Source organism: Oncorhynchus gorbuscha, linkage group LG02 (genome assembly GCF_021184085.1).
Source record: "Oncorhynchus gorbuscha isolate QuinsamMale2020 ecotype Even-year linkage group LG02, OgorEven_v1.0, whole genome shotgun sequence".
NCBI lineage: Eukaryota > Metazoa > Chordata > Actinopteri > Salmoniformes > Salmonidae > Oncorhynchus > Oncorhynchus gorbuscha.
The window spans coordinates 14,069,691-14,088,743 of record NC_060174.1 but is presented as its reverse complement, the minus strand read 5'-3'; the positions used below and the strand labels follow the sequence as shown (position 1 = coordinate 14,088,743).

Sequence of the window (19,053 nt, the reverse complement as noted above, 5' to 3'; positions counted from 1 at the left end):
GTCTCGATTATTATAAAGGACATTGAAACACCAGCGTGCTCCTGTCTATTTCTCTCGTCTCTATTATTATAAAGGACATTGAAACACCAGTGCATTACCAAATGCAAAGTAGAAAGCATCTACAATCATATAGTTCATCCTGTAATAGGAAGCCTATTGGCAAGGTGGGTCGAGACTTAACCATTCAGGCCAACGGAAAAATCATTTAAACATATTACATCCTATTCTTATCGGACTAATAAAATAATGAACAATACATCTTGATTCTTGCAATATATACATCCAACAACGTTCTTTTTAACCATAATTAAACCTTTGTATATCATTTTAAGACAGATGAAATTAAACAAAATAAAGAGCCCAGTAACCCAGGAGGGATTGTCACAAACACACAAAGCACAATCTGAAATCTTTGTCCGCTGTGGCTGGGCGTTAAAATGCAAACAAATAATCAATGCTCAAAAGCACACACACACACACACACACACACACACACACACACACACACACACACACACAAGTTCAATTTGAAACTCTGAAAAACCCATCCCCACACTCCTATTAGCCAGGTCAATACCTCTGCCAGAAATGAAACTGCAAATTGTAACAAAACCTTGCAGACCTCTAACCTCACACCCGGCAGAAGCCAGTTTAGGAAGCCATCCTGATTACGCCAAATAAAGAAATTTATTTAGAATGGTCCGTCATAATGTTGAGATGCAAAAAGAACGTTGCTCTGATATGAAAGCGAAGCCTCGGGGGTCTGTGGTTGAGGTGGACGATGAACGTCTCTCACTTGGAGGAGGAGGCCATGTGTCCGTGCACACGGAAGCGGTACACGCATGTGTACTCCAGGTGACCCCAGTTACTCAGAACGCGCAGCTCCACAAAATAATAGATGGCCCTGGTAGGATTCTGACATAGAGAACAGGAAGGGTAAAGGGTTAGAACAAGCAACGCAACTGATGACTGAATGGATACTGCATTAGGGTCAACAGTAGCTACTAGCTAGGTAGTTTGAACTTTGTTCTATGGTCCTGGTCCAGTTCTGTTCCAGGCTTATTTCAGCTATAGTCTGTTGCATAAACATCGAGCCCGACTAATGTCTCACGCCCCCTAAAAATAACCTAGTCATCCTAACCGGAGGTCGTGTTCACTAGGAACCAAACTGAAAGAGGGACTACCTGAACTTGTCCAATAAGAAACACTAATTTTCTGTAGCAAAATGTTTTGCTTCATTTTGAAACGGTGTGTACTAATGAATACAACTGAGGCAAAGTTTAAATGGATGGGACTCACAGGCAGTTGGAAGGTCTGGATTGCCCCTCCATGCTGGTCATAAGTGAAGGTTCCCAGCCAGGTGCCGTCTTCTGTCTCAGTGGACATACCCTGCACAGAGAGAGAGAAAGCGATGAGACAGATTTTAAAAGACAGAAATGAGTAATCAGCGTTAAAGATATTCACCATACTGCTCTAAACACCTCTGTAGGGAATCTTCAACAGTAGATTATGTAGATGTGGCTCTGGGAAAAAGTTGTGCACTGACTAGAGTGTCAGGGAAGGGCTAGAGGTCACAGATGACTCACGTAGACAGAGAAGGCCTTGGGCGCGCTGTCGATGCGTCCGGTGGGCGCGTTGGAGACCGGGAGGTGCTCCAGTGTGACATGGGTGATGTGGGCAGGATGAGATAGGGCGATGACCAGGGTGCCCTGCGCTCCGTAGAACGCCCAGCACTTCCCAGCTTGCACCGCCTGACCCTGGATAACAGTGCGGGGGTTCTCAGAGGGGTACCAGAGGGGTACACCCAGGAAGGACACGCATGCCGAGCGGGTACGGTACGTCTCGGAACACCGTGTGCTCACAACACTGGCACCTTGGGACTCCAAGGCAAAGTCCGGCATCCTGTCAGCCAATAGGGGACTGCAGTTCTTCACAACCTCTTTCACCATCCGTGGCTCATTCTCATGCAGCCATTTGGCCATGGCCTCTTCGAGCTCAGGGGTCAGGTGTGTGTTGGCGTTGGGAGCTGGAGGAGGCTGGTTCTGAACAGAGTAGACCTGCTTCCCCAGCTACACAACACAGAGAAACCACATCCATTAGGTTAGGAAGGCTCATCAATGGCTCATCAATTATTGTGTCCCAAACAGCACCCCATTCCCTATATAGTGCACTACCATAGGGCTCTGGACAAAAGTAATTGTAAGTCGCTCTGGAGGAGAGAATCTGCTAAATGACTAAAATGGGAAATGTAGTGCACTATGTAGGGAATTGGGTGCCATTTTGGACTACCATTCACATTTGAGTTATTTAGCACCATCTCTTATGCAGAAGCACTTAAAGTGCAAAAGTTCAGTGCTACAAATTTGACTTGAGTTTGCGTGTTTTGTACATTACCGTGGCACTCTGGTCCTCCAGGGCAGCGACTCGCTGCTTGACGTGTGTGTGTTGGTCCTTCAGCTCGCCCACCTGACTGATGAAGCCGGCTGTCTGCTCGCTCAAACGATGCTCCCAATCCAATGGATTCACACTACAATAGAAAAAAATAGAACTTAATTGAGAAACAGAGATATATATTTTTTTAAAGGCTAAGTCAAGATTGTCTTCAAATCAAATCAAATTTCAAATGTATTTATATAGCCCTTTGTACATCAGCTTATATCTCAAAGTGCTGTAGAGAAACCCAGCCTAAAACCCCAAACAGCAAGCAATGCAGGTGTTGAAGCACATTGGCTAGGAAAAACTCCCTAGAAAGGCCAAAACCTATGAAGAAACAGAGAGGAAATCTTAAATCCAAAGTTTTTTTGCAAACAAGGTTTGGACATTAGATTGGTTAACAGAAAAAGTATGGGAGTATGTTTTCACTCCTTTCAAATCTTCCCAAGTGCCTAGGGAGCATGGGACAGGAGCTAGGGCTAAGGACAGGAGGTAGATGCTAGGAGGTAGGGGCTAGGGACAGAAGCTAGGGGGCAGGTTCTGTATTGGGGCCTGACACACACACTCACCTGTCCACTCTCACTCTCACATCCCTCATGTCTGTTCTCACGTCTGCCAAGTCTGTCTGCAGTCTCTCTACCATCTGTTGGGATAGACGAGCACAACATCTCAAACATATACGTAAATATACAACAATTCTATAGATAAGATACATATATACAGTACCAGTCAAAAAATTGACACGCCTACTCAGTCCAGGGTTTTTCTTTATTTTTACTATTTTCTACATTGTAGAATAATAGTGAAGACATCAAAACTATGAAATAACACATGGAATCATGTAGTTACCAAAAATAAGTGTTAAAGAAATCAAAATATGTTTTACATTTAGATTCTTCAAAGTAGACACCCTTTGCCTGGACTCTTCTCTTGGCATTCTCTCAACCAGCTTCCCCTGGAATACTTTTCCAACAGTTTTGAAGGAGTTGCCACATATGCTGCGCTCCCGAGTGGCACAGCGATCTAAGGCACTGCATCTCAGTGCAAGAGGCGTCACTATAGTCCCTGGTTTGAATCCAGGCTGAATCACACCCAGCCATGATTGAGAGTCCTATAGGGAGGCGCACAATTAACTCAGCGTCGTCCGGGTTTGGCCGTCATTGTAAATAAGAATTTGCTCTTAACTGACTAGCCTAGTTAAATAAAGGTAAAATAAAATTGTAAAAAATTGTCTGCTTTTCCTACACTCTGCGGTCCAACTCATCCCAAACAATCTCAATTGGGTTGAGGGCGGGTGATTGTGGAGGCCAAGTCATCTGATGCACCACTCCATCACTCTCCTTCTTGGTAAAATATCCCTTACACAGCCTGGAGGTGTGTCGGGTCATTGTCCTGTTGAAAAATAAATGATAGTCCCACTAAGCGCAAACCAGATGGGATGGCGTATCGCTGCAGAATGCTGTGGTAGCCATGCTGGTTATGTGTGCTTTGAATTCTAAATCACAGACGGTGTCACCAGCAAATCACCCCCACACCATCACACCTCCTCCTAGAAGGCCAGCATCCTGGGGTAGCTGCTTCACTGTTGATGTTGAGACGGGTGTTTTGCGGGTACTATTTAATGAAGCTGCCAGTTGAGGACTTGTGAGGCGTCCGTTTCTCAAACTAGACACTAATGTACTCGTCCTCTTCCTCAGTTGTGCATCGGGGCCTCCCACTCCCCTTTCTATTCTGGTTAGGGCCAGTTTGCACCGTTCTGTGAAGGGAGTAGTACACAGGCGTTGTGCGAGATCTTCAGTTTCTTGGCAATTTCACAAATGGAATAGCCTTAATTTCTCAGAACAAGAATAGACTGACGAATTTCAGAAGTTAGTTCTTTGTTTCTGGCCATTTTGAGCCTGTAATCGAAGCCACAAATGCTGATTCTACAGATTCTCAACTAGTCTACAGAAGGCCAGTTTTATTGATTCTTTAAATCAGTACTACAGTTTAACTGTGCTAACATAATTGCAAAATGGTTTTCTAATGATCAATTAGTATTTTAAAATGATAAACTTAGATTAGCTATACAATAATATTTTGAAGATAAACACACAACGCAGAGGATGAGGACACGCGTACTAAACTAAATGGAGTACTATGATCAATAGGGAATTGTCAATGTAAATAGGAGTTGGTTTTCAGTTCAACAGCTGTTTAGAATCTGTGGAATGTCAGTCCTGAACTCAGAGCTACGTTCTGTACATTGAGTCTGGAGCAGGATATTTGTTATATGGCAATTGGCCCAGTTGTACTACAAGGACTTCTGATTGGTCAACCCCAAGCTAGGTTGGGGGGTTATAAATTACATCCTGTTATTTGTTCTGTGGAGAAAAGCTGAGGACAACAGGGGGAATGAACATCTACCTCCCAGCGTAGCATCTATGATTTGTCCTTTTCAAATAAATACATTTTTCTCCCGATTTGCTTTGGGGTTTGTGTTATTGAAGAATAACAACTGCTAACAGCTAACACATCATGCCATTGGAACACAGAAGTGATGATTGCCGATAATGGGCCTATGTAGATATTCCATAAAAAAATCTGCAGTTTCCAGCTACAATAGTCATTTACAACATTAACAATGTCCACACTATATTTCTGATCAATTTGATGTTATTTTAGACTATTTTTTTGCTTTTCTATCAAAAACAAGGACATTTCTAAGTGACCCTAAACTTTTCAACAGTAGTGTGTATGTGTATATATTACATAAAAAATGAAAACACTATTTCCCAAATACTGCACTATTATAGAGCCCTATAAGAGGACTCCCTATTACACTACTACAGACATCTATAACTGAAACCCTGTTCTCCATACTAGACTGTTATAGGACCTTATGATACCCCATTCCACATAATACTGCACTATAGAGCACTCACCTCGGTTACAAATTTCTGCTGGTGTTCCTTCTTCTTAAGAATTTCAATTTCTCTCTGCGGGAGAACACGCACACAAGTGAGTTAAAACCAAATGAATACACCCAAATGCAGTATAGTTTGTGCATTCTCTCTTTGTCTCTCTTACCAGGATGGTGTTCATCTTGGCTTCCAGAGCAGAATGCAATACCGAAGCTCCCTCCTGCAGAAAGAGTTTCAACAAACAAGCTTTTAACTGTACAATCCAGGAGTACACATGCAGAGCGTCAAATCAAGAGAAAGAGAGATTATTGCCGGGTATGTGGTCCCATCAGATCCTACCATAGCCTTGACAGGTGGCATAGTGAAGAGAGGTGGCGGAGTTGGGGTGATGACAGATCGGTTCAGGGTCATAGTGATAGCATTCAGGGCTGAAGTCAGGGTGGCCCATACCAAGGGGGCAAGGAGCCAGCAGCCTAGCAGAAAGGGGTAGAATAGACTTGAATACACTAAGGAGCACATTATCATACAGGACAGGCTACACAGACAATATTTTGAACATTTTTGCTCGTCAACAACGGGTGTGTGTGTGTTGTACTTCTGTTATTTAAATTGTCAGTAAGTACTATGGTTAGGCATTTCTTCTGTGGACAATGTACTGCTGGCACCAATAAAGTAACAGTGATGTTGGTTCTTTTCATGGAAGTTCTATAGAACTATAGACTGTCTGATTCTGTAGTGTGATGTCACTCACCGAAGGTCAATAGGATGAGGAGGATGGCAATTAGAATGGCCTTCCCCACATCAGCCGGGATAAACGGAGGGGCTACAGGAAGAGAGAGAGAGATAAAGCTAATGCTAACAAACAAGCTACAAGCATAGAGACCAGCTAATGCTACGCTAGCACACACAGAGTACTCACTCCAATTGGCACGAGCACTTGTCCTGTTAGTGCCAGATCTCTGGCTGGCGCTAGCCCTTTGTTCGCCTAAGGAGGAGTCTCCAGAGTATCCTCTGTAACGTCTTGCCTCTGAAGAGGAGTATCCAGAGCTGTCCATGGCGCTGCTCTGGCTCTTGGCCTGGTTCAGGCCGGTCTGGCAGGTCGAGAAGCCCATGGGGCTGGGAGCCAGGTTCAGGCTGGGGGCTGGGGCAAGAGGTTCCTGGAAGGTCTTCCTTCTCTGAACCAAGCTTGAGACGCCTGAAGGGCAGGGGGTGCGGGGACAAAGAGAGTTAGATGGTTAGTTTTGAATAGCCATAATAGCTAACTATAACCATAGACAAAGAGGCAGCTGCAATACAAAGCTATACAGTATAGGCCTAGACAATGAAAGTAACTGAGTGAGTAGGACAGAGTGTCAATAGGACTGTGGATGCAGGAAGTGGTGTGAACCGTACCAATGTAGTCCTCAGCATTGATGGGTGGCTCCACTGTACTACCCTTGCTGCTAGCGGTGCTAGCCACGCTGTTGGCCCGGCTGGAGGTACGAGAGGCCGCCACTTTACGACCACCTGTCTTCCTCTTAGTAAAAACCCTGAGAGAGAGCGAGAGAGAGCGAGAGAGAGAGCGAGAGGGCTTTGTTAAAGCAACTTTGTCAGGTCTACTGTATTACGCTATACGGTACAACATGAAACACAAACACACCTCACGGGGCTCTCCCTGTAGGAAACTGAGGAGGACTCATCATCGTCTGATGACTGGTGGTAGTATCCCCCTAAAACCAGCCTCATACTGCGCCGCGACATGTCTGACAGAGAGAGACAGAGACAATACCTCATACAGGATACTGTGTTATACGAACTGCTTTAACAGGAGGAATCCCACACACACAGCAAATCAATAATATAACACTTTGTAACAGTCATTAGGCTTTTATATGTTGTTAAAAATAGATAAGATGTAAAGTTACAGTAAAAAGGGAATTGAGGTTCCCAAGAGGTAGCATAGCGCTAGCCCAGAGCTGGTGGTAGCAGTAGCCCAGAGCTGGTGGTAGCAGTAGCCCAGAGCTGGTGGTAGCAGTAGCCCAGAGCTGGTGGTAGCAGTAGCCCAGAGCTGGTGGTAGCAGTAGCCCAGAGCTGGTGGTAGCAGTAGCCCAGAGCTGGTGGTAGCAGTAGCCCAGAGCTGGTGGTAGGAGAGAGGCTCTCTGACAGATGCTCTCCTGTATAATCTCTAATCCAGTTAATCTACAGCACCTCACACTGCTCTCTCATGCACCCCAACTTCAACTTTCAAAACAGAGCTAGCACAGATTAGCATTTGCTCACTGGCAGAAGGAGAGGTCAGTACAGGTGCATCAAAGCTGGGACTGAAAAACAGCTTCCATCTCAAGGCCATCAGACTGTAAAATATCCATCACTAGCCGGCTACCACCCGGTTACGCAACCCTGCACCTTAGAGGCTGCTGGTCTATATACATAGACATTGAATCACTGGACACTTTATTAACAGAACACAAGTTACTTTAAGAAATGTTTACATACTGCTTTACTCATCTCATATGTACAGTACCAGTCAAAAGTTTGGAGTCACCTTCTGTATACCACCGATACCTTGTCACAACACAACTGATTTGCTCAAATGCAGTAAGAAGGAAAGAAGTTCCACAAATGTAATTTTAACAAGGTACACCTGTTAATTGAAATACATTACACCTCATGAAGCTGGTTGAGAGAATGCCACAAATGTGCAAAGTTGTCAAGGCAAATGGTGGCTACTTTGAAGAATCCAAATATAAAGTATATTTAGATTGTATAACACTTTTTGGGTTACTATTCCATGTGTTATTTCACAGTTGATGTCTTCACTATTATTCTACAATGTGCCCAAACATTTCAATTAACAGGTGTGCCTTGTTAAAAGTACATTTGTGGATATTTTTTCCTTCTTAATGCGTTTGAGCCAATCAGTTGTGTTGTTACATGGTAGGTATGGTATACAGAAGATAGCCCTATTTGGTAAAAGATCTTGATATAGACTTCAACAGCTCAAATAAGCAAAAAAAAAAACAAAAAAAAAATACGTTAAGACAAAGGTCAGTCAATTCGGAAAATTTCAGTTACCTCTGCTGCAGAGGATAAGTTCATTAGAGTTAACTACACTTCAGATTGCAGCCCAAATACATGCTTCAAAGTTTAAGTTACAGACATCTCAACATCAATTGTTCAGAGGAGATTGCATGAATCATTCCTTCATGGTCAAATTGCTGCAAAGAAACCACTCCTAAAGGACAACGATAAGAAGATACTTGCTTGGGCCAAGAAACACGAGTAATGGACATTAAACCAGAGGAAATCTGTCCTTTGGTCTGCTGAGTCCCAATTTGAGATTTTTGGTTCAAACCGCCATGTCTTTGTGAGACGCACAGTAGGTGAACGGATGATCTCAGCATGTGTGGTTCCCACCGTGAAGCATGGAGGAGGTGTAATGGAGTGGGGGTGCTTTGCTGGTGTCAGTAATGGGAACTCCTTCAAGACTGTTGGAAATGCATTCCAGGTGAAGCTGGTTGAGAGAATGCCAAGAGTGTGCAAAACTGCCATCAAGGCAAAGGGTGGCTACTTTGAAGAATCTCAAATATATTTTGATTTGTTTAACAATTGTTTGGCTACTACATGTGTTATTTCATAGTTTTGATGTCTTCCGGTTACAATGGCGCTGGAGAAGATGGCAGACGTTTTACGTGCCCCCAGCCAATTGTGTTTTTTCTTATTTGCGTTGTCACTTATCTTGTAAATAATGTTGCCGCTACCATCTCTTATGACCGAAAACTTCTGGACATCAGGACTGCGATTACTCACCACGGACTAGCAGAATGCTCTTTTTCCTTTCACCACTCTAACGAGCCCGACGCAAAGGACACACTGCTTCCTCAGGAACAGGCCCCGATACCCATGATCTGTGTGAAGAGGCGGAAAAAGCGGTGCCGAAGATCCAGCTGCCTTCTGAGAATTCGCAGGCGATCCAATAAACCTCCACTTCCTCCACTCTGCTTGCAAATGTGCAATCAACAAGTTACGCGGAAGATTAAACTACCAACGGGACATTAAAAACTAACATCTTATGCTTCAGAGTCGTGGCTGAACGACATACAGCTGGCTGGTTATACGTTGTGCCGGCAGGATAGAACAGCAACGTCTAAGACAAGGGGCGGCGGACTATGTATTTTTGTAAAAAATAAAAAATAAAACAGCTGGTGCACGATATCTAAGGAAGTCTATTGCTCGCCTGACGTTTATCTCATGATAAACTGTAGACCACACTACCTACCTCCATCTGTATTTTTCGTAGCTGTTTACATACCACCATAGTCAGAGGCTGGCACTAAGACCACATTAATGAGCTGTATTCAGTCATAAGCAAAAAAGAAAATGCTCACCGAGAAGCGGCGCTCCTAGTAGCCAGGGACTTTAATGCAGAGAAAGTTCAATCTGTTTTACCAAATTTCTATCAGCACGTTAAATGTGCAATCAGAGGAAAAAGAACTCTGGACCACCTATACTCCACACACAGACACATACAAAGCCTTCATTTGGCAAATCTGGCCATAAATTCTATCCACCCGATTCCTGCTTACAAGCAAAAAAAGCAGGAAGCACCCGTGACTAGATCAATAAAAAAAGTGGTCAGATGAAGCAGATGCTATGCTACAGGACTGTTTTGCTAGCCCAGACTGGAATATTTTCTGGAATACCTCCGATGGCATTGAGGAGTACACCACATCAGTCATTGGCTTCATCAATAAGTGCATCGATGACGTCGTCCCCACAGTACATACCCCAAACAGAAGCCAATGTTTACAGGCAGCATCCACACTGAGCTAAAGGCCAGAGCTGCCGCATTCAAGGAGCGGGATCCTAACCCGGAAGCTTATAAGAAATCCTGCTATGCTTGCAGACGAACCATCACACAGGCAAAGCGTCAATACAGGACTAAGATCGAGTCGAACACCGGCTCTGACGCTCGTCAGATGTGGCTGGGCTTGCAAACCATTACAGACTACAAAGGGAAGCACAGCCGAGAGCTGCCCAGCGACACGAGCTTACCAGACGACCTAAACTACTTCTATGCTAGCTTCGAGGTGAATAACACTGAAACATGCATGAGAGCTGTTACGGAAGACTGTTTGATAAAGCTCTCCGCAGCCGACGTAAGTAAGACCTTTAAACAGGTCAACATTCACAAGGCCACAGGGCCCGATGGATTACCAGGACGTGTACTCCAATCATGCGCTGACCAACTGGCAAGTGTCTTCACTGACATTTTCAACCTCTCCCTGTCCGAGTTTGTAATACCAACATGTTTTAAGCAGACCACCATAGTCCCTATGCCCAAGAACACTAAGGTAACCTGCCTAAATGACTATTGACCCGTAGCACTCACATCTGTAGCCATGAAATTCCTTGAAAGGCTGGTCATGGCCCTCATCAACACCATCATCCCAGAAACCCTAGACCCACTCAAATTTGCATACCACCCCAACAGATCCAAAGATGATGCAATCTCCATTGCACTCCACACTGCCCTTTCCCACCTGAACCAAAGCAACACCTATGTGAGAATGCTATTCATTGACTACAGCTCAGTGTTCCACACCATAGTGTCCTCAAAGGTCATCAATAAGCTAAGGACCCTGGGATTAAACACCTCCCTATGCAACTGGATCCTGGACTTCCTAATGGGCAGCCCCCAGGTGGTAAGGGTAGGTAACAACACATGCGCCACGCTGATCCTCAACACAGGGGCCCCGTCAGGGGTGCGTGCTCAGTCCCCTCCTGTACTCCCTGTTCACTCATGACTGCACGGCCTGGCACGACTCCAACACCATCATTAAATTTGCCGATGACCGACAACAACGAGACAGCCTATAGGGAGGTCAGAGACCTGGCCGTGTGGTGCCAGGATAACAACATCTCCATCAACGCGATCAAGACAAAGGAGATGGTTGTGGACTACAGGAAAAAGAGGACCGAGCACAGCCCCATTCTCACCGACGGTGCTGCAGTGGAGCAGGATGAGAGCTTCAAGTTCCTTGGTGTCCACATCACCAACAAACTAACATGGTCCAAGCACACCAAGATAGTTGTGAAGATGGCACAACAAAACCTATTCCCCCTCAGTAGATTGAAAAGATTTGGCATGGGTCCTCAGATCCTCAAAGGTTCTACAGCGGTAGGTGGTGTCAGAGGAAGGCCCTAAAAATTGTCAAAGACTCCAGCCACCCTAGTCATAGACTGTTCTCTCTACTACTGCACGGCAAGAGGTACCGGAGCGCCAAGTCTAGGTCCAAGAGGCTTCTAAACAGCTTCTACCCCCAAGCCATAAGACTCCTGAACATCTAATCAAATGGCTACCCAGCAAATGGCTACTCCCTCCCCCCACACCATTGCTACTCTCTGTTGTCATCTATGCATAGTCACTTTAATAACTCTACCTACATGTACATACTACCTCAAATAACCGGTGTCCCCACAATTTGACTCTGTATCGGTGATCCCTGTATATAGTCTCGCTAATGTTATTTCACTGCTGCTCTTTAATTACTTGTTACTTTTACCTCTTATTCTTATCTGTATTTTTTGAAACTGCATTGTTGCTAAGGGGCTCGCAAGTAAGCATCACTGTAAGATGTTGTATTCAACGCATGTGATTTGATTATTTGATTTGATTAACTATTATTCTACAATGTAGAAAATAGTCCAAATGAAATTAAAACTGTTGAATGAGTAGGTGTCCAAACTTTTGACTTGCACTGTATGTAATTTTCTCCATTCAGCTTCACACAAAACAGTCTCACTGCACTAGCTCAGACCTGTTTTGATTGAGTTTGCTGCTCCAATCAGAGAGCAGTGTGTGCGTTTCACTACCCAATCTGTTTTTTGCAAGTGCGGTACGGTCTCTGGTTGCGTGGAGAGCAATCCACAGAGACAAAACCTGGCAAGATAATTAAGTCAGTCTCAAGTCAAAGTTGACTTGGAGCCTCAAGAATCAGGACTCAAGTCTCAAGTTATCAAATTTGTGACTCAAGTCATGTGGCTCGAGTAGTGCAGTACTGCAGAGAAGCCAAAATACAGGGTAAAGGCATGGCATAAGGTGTAAGAGGATGTGGTGTGTGGTGAGACAGGAAGTCAGACACGTGAGTGATATGCAAATTCAGACAACAGAGTTGAGAAAAAAAGAAGATGGCCCACACTATCCGCAGCTTTGACAACACTACAGTAAACAACTAACAACAAGTTTAGGTTGCTAGGGCATAGAGCAGTGTCTGTCCTTTTCCATGGTTACTGACAGACAAAAAGACACTGATGTAGGAGGTCAAGTGATCAAGCCAACACCATGAGATTGGGTAAAAACATCCAGTCAGCCAGGTTAAAGTAGCCTACATTAATAGCATTCTCATTGTTATGCAATGGAGTCTGGAATACATTACCTTCCTCTGGTGTGAAAAGAAGCTTTAGCATCACTGAACATATTGTACCATAGGCTAATTCTCTCAAATCCTCTATTCCACTGAAAATGGCGTCTCTTGCCGTCTCAGCGATTTATCCCGCTTCCCAATCCTCTTCTCATTACAATAGCCTTCAGTTCCCTCCTTCACTAAGCTCTCCTCCCCTCTTTCTTTACCTGATCCAGCAATCTAATCAACCCCTCTCTACAGTGCATTCGGAAAGTATTTAGACCACAACTTTTCCCACCACATTATGTTACATTACAGCCTTATTCTATAAATTCATTAAATTGATTAAACAAAAACAAGTTAGAATTTCTCAAATGTATTATTTGCATAAGTATTATTAACATAAGTATCCAGACCCTTTTCTCAGTACATTGTTGAAGCACCTTTGGCAGTGATTACAGCCTCGATTCTTCTTGGGTACGACGCTGCAAGCTTGGCACACCTGTATTTGGAGAGTTTCTCCCATTCTTCTCAAGCGCTGTCTGTCAGGTTGGATGGAGAGTGTTGCTGCACAGCTACTTTCAGGTCTCTCCAGAGATGTTTGATCAGGTTCAAGTCCGGGCTCTGGCTGGGCCACTCAGGGACAATCAGAGACTTGGCCCAAAGCCCCTCCTGCGTTGTTTTGGCCTTTGCTTAGAGCCGTTGTCCTGTTGGAAGGTGAACCTTTGCCCCAGTCTGGGGTCCTGAACACTCTGGAGCAGGTTTTCATCAAGGATCTCATCTTTCCCTCGATCCTGGACTGGTCTCCAGTCCCTGCCGCTGAAACACATCCCCACAGCATGATGCTGCCACCGTAGGGATGATGCCAGGTTTCCTCCAGACGTGACGCTTGGCATGCAGCCAAATAGTTCAATCTTGGTTTCATCAAACGAGAGAATCTTGTTTCTAATGGTCCGAGTCCTTTAGGTGCCTTTTGGCAAACTCCAAGCAGGCTGTCATGGGTCTTTTGAGGAGTGGCTTATGTTTTGCCACTCTACCATAAAGGCCTGATTGGTGGAGTGCTGCAGAGGTTGTTCTTTTGGAAGATTCTCCCATCTCTACAGAGGAATTCTGGAGCTCTGTCAGAGTGACCATCGGGTTCTTGGTCACCTCCCTGACCAAGGCCCTTCTCCCCCGATTGCTCAGTTTGGTCGGGCGGCCAGCTCCAGGAAGAGTCTTGGTGGTTCCAAACTTCTTAAATTTAAGAATGATTGAGGCCACTGTGTTCTTGGGGTCCTTCAATGCTGCAGACATTTTTTGTACCCTTCCCCAGATCTGTGCCTCGACATCACCCTGTCTCAAAGCTCTACCGACAATTCCTTGGACCTCATGGCTTGGTTTTTGCTCTGACATGCCCCGTCACCTGTGGGACCTTATATAGACAGATGTGTGCCTTTCTAAAATCATGTCCAATCAATGGAATTTAGCACAGGTGGACTCCAATCAAACATCAAGGATGATCAATGGAAACAGGGTGCACCTGAGCTCAATTTCGAGTCTGATAGCAAAGGGTCTGAATACTTATATAAAGTTGTGTTTTATTTGCAAAAATGTCTAAAAACGTTGTCATTATGGGGTATTGTGTGTAGATTGAGTTCTAAAAAAAATTAATAAAGCTGTAAAGTAACAAAATGTGGAAAAAGTAAAGGGGTCTGAATATTTTATTTTTTCGTAGCTTGCTAGCCTATAATTACATGGGGACACAAATACAGTCCACACACTACAAAAGAGCATTAGACCTGACACACACAGGAGTCTCCTGTACTCCCTGTTCACCCACGACTGCGTGGCCACGCACGCCTCCAACTCAATCATCAAGTTTGCGGACGACACAACAGTGGTAGGCTTGATTACCAACAACGACGAGACGGCCTACAGGGAGGAGGTGAGGGCCCTTGGAGTGTGGTGTCAGGAAAATAACCTCACACTCAACGTCAACAAAACTAAGGAGATGATTGTGGACTTCAGGAAACAGCAGAGGGAACACCCCCCTATCCACATCGATGGAACAGTAGTGGAGAGGGTAGCTAGTTTTAAGTTCCTCGGCATACACATCACAGACAAACTGAATTGGTCCACTCACACTGACAGCGTCGTGAAGAAGGCGCAGCAGCGCCTATTCAACCTCAGGAGGCTGAAAAATTTGGCTTGTCACCAAAAGCACTCACAAACTTCTACAGATGCACAATCGAGAGCATCCTGGCGGGCTGTATCACCGCCTGGTACGGCAACTGCTCCGCCCTCAACCGTAAGGCTCTCCAGAGGGTAGTGAGGACTGCACAACGCATCACCGGGGGCAAACTACCTGCCCTCCAGGACACCTACACCACCCGTTGTTACAGGAAGGCCATAAAGATCATCAAGGACATCAACCACCCGAACCACTGCCTGTTCACCCCGCTATCATCCAGAAGGCGAGGTCAGTACAGGTGCATCAAAGCTGGGACCGAGAGACTGAAAAACAGCTTCTATCTCAAGGCCATCAGACTGTTAAATAGCCACCACTAACATTGAGTGGCTGCTGCCAACACACTGTCATTGACACTGACCCAACTCCAGCCATTTTAATAATGGGAATTGATGGAAATGATGTAAATATATCACTAGCCACTTTAAACAATGCTACCTTATATAATGTTACTTACCCTACATTATTCATCTCATATGCATATGTATATACTGTACTCTACAACATCGACTGCATCCTTATGTAACACATGTATCACTAGCCACTTTAACTATGCCACTTTGTTTACTTTGTCTACACACTCATCTCATATGTATATACTGTACTCGATACCATCTACTGTATGCTGCTCTGTACCATCACTCATTCATATATCCTTATGTACATGTTCCTTATCCCCTTACACTGTGTATAAGACAGTAGTTTTGGAATTGTTAGTTAGATTACTTGTTGGTTATCACTGCATTGTCGGAACTAGAAGCACAAGCATTTCGCTACACTCGCATTAACATCTGCTAACCATGTGTATGTGACAAATAAAATTTGATTTGATTTGATTTGATTTGGAGAACAGCCGTATAAAATACACATAAACAAAGACACGTGTGTTTCAGTAACAGCTTGAAGCTGATCCTCATTAGTAAATTGGATGATGTTCCACCTAGAACATCAGAGAGGAGAGTTCTGGTTTGAACGTTCTGTGTTCCTGTTAAGGGAGGGGCAGGTCATGGAGGCATTGCTGGCAGAGGTAGCATGACTACTGCCATACACACAGCCAGGCTACATAGAAAAATAGACCACAACACGGAGAGAGAAAGAGACCGAGAGAGAAAAAAACTCGGCTGAGTCATTTTAAAGCAAACAGCACATAATTGCCATCTAAATAATAGGAAATGTGTTGACTGTGCCCCTAGAAGCTTGGAAACGGTTTCTCAAAAGGCTGTGTGTCAAAGAGAAACTCGTGCGTGTTGTGAACATCAATACGCGTTGTTTTATCAACAAGATACTGACACTTCAGCTGCCGTCTCACGGACACAAACAGCATCATCCCCATATGAGAAAAAAGTAATTAATCTGCCTTGCAAACTGTTAGTTACAGCACGTCACGAGTTCACGGCATAGCTACTGTAACTAGCTTGTACCATTAAACATGCATAAACAAACTTGGTGTAAACAAACGGATATATTTTGTCCAGACTTACCCGCTTCTTGGGTCGCCATCATGGGTAAGGCAGAGGCAAAGCTCCCTGTCCCAGGTGGCGAGCTGTCAAATGTAACCTCTCTCAAATGGAACGATAACTTGGCCAATTGCAACCAGCAGCCCTAAACATTTCCGAACAACAATTTAGTGGTAGACAGGACGGGGTATAAAGAGCCAACCCCTTTGTTGGCTCTTCGTAACACTTTCACAGAAAAAAAATCTGCTACAGTATTTGCTAGCACAAGGCAAACGGGACTCAACCAGAACGTTGCTACTGACAGTTAGGTGGAGGAGGAGTCCACGGGCCATACAGACAGTTACAAAACACCCTCTTATTTTGAGTTAAGACTGCCTCTTAGGAGCTCTCGTCTTTTTTTACGCGTCACCATGTGGCAATATCTGGTCAGCAACAGTTCCCCCCCTTTCTATTGAATGATTAATTAATAATCGTAGCAACTTTCCTTTGCATCTTGCGAGGTGAAAACAATTAATAAAAGTATGGGAAAATAGGCTAAACATGCGCATATGATAAAACCAAGGACATCACATTTAGAAAATATTACCTAAATCTTGTATAATGTTCCCAGTCTACAGTCAGTGAAGAAGATCAATGACTCGGGTTGTTGTCCCGACACTGTTCATATTACATCATAATCAAGTCTCAGAGAACTGATTATGACGTCAAACATTGGTTTACTTTTTTATTTTAAGTTTGTCTTGCTATCCTTATGTTTTCAAGTTAAAGTTTAATTCATGAATTAATTCATATAAAGTGCAATTTAATACTGAATTGCTTGATGAAAAAAATATATATATATAACACAAGAGCACGTTCATTATGGACATTGTCGATCCAACAACCGAGAGTCAGTGGCCTTTCCTTTTCTCAATTAAATTTGCTCAACTCCTGCGTCCTGTCTGAGCCTTCCTCTCTGACCTCACGTTAAAGGTAGTAGAGGAGAGGGAAAGTGTTTTTAAAAAACGCTTGTATTAAATGAGAGGGCTTGATTGACATAGCAGTTGACATTGCAGGCAACTGCCGGCAGACTGATCAACAAAAATAAATATTCATAAATCATAAATAACTACTCCATTTTATTTGTAGATCAGTCAGTCACGCAAATGACGTTTACAAAATACATGTATAAAGTGATTCAAAACAAATGTAGCTAGTTGTGCAAGACATTTTATAGACAAGGGGATAAGTAGCGTATACTTTTTGTCTGTTCGCATACTTTACTCCTTCAAGAGAACAATAGCTGATTTTTTTTTTTTTAAATGGGTAATTGTATATATGGAGTGTCGGGAAGTGGGCGTGTCAACAGAAGTGGGCGGATGAACAGAACAGGATGTATGGAAAAGCGAATCAGCTAATTGGGCATATTTGTTGCCACTCAATACCCTTTTGCCTGACTGATTGAGTTGCACAACATGTCGATTGTTGACAACTGTAGCATTTTAGCTAAACCTAACTCCTTTCCTAACCTTAACTTAATAACTGATTGAGTTGCACAACATGTCGATTGTTGACAACTGTAGCATTTTAGCTACACCTAACTCCTTTCCTAACCTTAACTTAATTCTCTCAACCTGCCACCTTAATTATCCTAACCTGCTACGTTAGTTCCTAACCCTTTATGTTAACCAGCGGTGCACCTGGCTATGGCCGGTCTAACCAATAATGGAGTGCTGATGACGCACCATCTAATTTTACTCACACGAAATAGCCTACACGCCAAATCATATGTTTTTGGGAGCGGGCAGAAAAAGGTTGTCGATCCACTTAGGCAAAAAGGACAACATCGGAGTTGAATTCAATAAGAGAAAAGCTGCAAAATTGAGAGTTTAAAATAAAGATAAGTGAGGGCCAGAAAAGTAATGTTTGGGAATGATTTGGTGAAGTAGTTAAAGAGGATTGTAGGAGCGTGATAATTGTGAGGCGCTATACAAATTAGACAGTCACAAGATGGGGACATTAAATAGGCCAATGGCACATCAAGGGAACTGTAGTCTACTGTTCGGATGGGTTTAAATGGAAACTGAAATCTGGACACTGACTGTAGGTCTATAACCTCTCACATCGTCTTAATATCTTTACAACCAGTCAAACGGATGTAATTTGGAAATTTTGCACATTTTCCTCATCAATCTACACACTATACCTCGTAATGACAAAGCAAAAACAGGTTTTAGCCATTTTTGCAAATGTATTAAAAAAATATATATGTATATATACAGTTGAAGTCAGAAGTTTACATACACCTTAGCTAAATACATTTAAACTCAGTTTTTCACAATTCCTGACATTTAATCCTAGTAAAAATTCCCTATCTTAGGTCAGTTAGGAGCACCACTTTATTTTAAGAATGTCAAATGTCAGAATAATAGTAGAGACAATGATTTATTTCAGCTTTTATTTCTTTCATCACATTCCCAGTGGGTCAGAAGTTTCAATACACTCAATTCATATTTGGTAGCACTGCCTTTAAATTGTTGAACTTGGGTCAAACATTTTTAGCCTTCCACAATAAGTTGGGTGAATTTTGGCCCATTCCTCCTGATAGAGCTGGTGTAACTGGGTCAGGTTTGTAGGCCTTCTTGCTCGCACATGCTTTGTCAGTTCTG

The 19,053-nt window shown here is 43.6% G+C and overlaps 1 protein-coding gene across 1 annotated transcript; it reads right to left on the bottom strand.

Moving 5' to 3' along the window:
- Positions 1 to 224: 224 nt before the first annotated feature.
- LOC123991244 (SUN domain-containing protein 2-like) lies at positions 225 to 16,738 on the bottom strand. Its single transcript, XM_046292644.1, has 13 exons — positions 16,430 to 16,738; positions 6,976 to 7,078; positions 6,729 to 6,865; positions 6,256 to 6,531; positions 6,088 to 6,159; positions 5,676 to 5,809; positions 5,503 to 5,556; positions 5,358 to 5,411; positions 3,003 to 3,076; positions 2,395 to 2,527; positions 1,587 to 2,069; positions 1,300 to 1,389; positions 225 to 915 (listed from the first exon to the last, which is right to left on the bottom strand). Exons 1-13 carry the CDS (start codon positions 16,449 to 16,451, stop codon positions 793 to 795), a joined length of 1,755 nt encoding a protein of 584 aa, XP_046148600.1. The 5' UTR covers positions 16,452 to 16,738; the 3' UTR covers positions 225 to 792.
- Between the last annotated feature and the right edge of the window lie 2,315 nt (positions 16,739 to 19,053).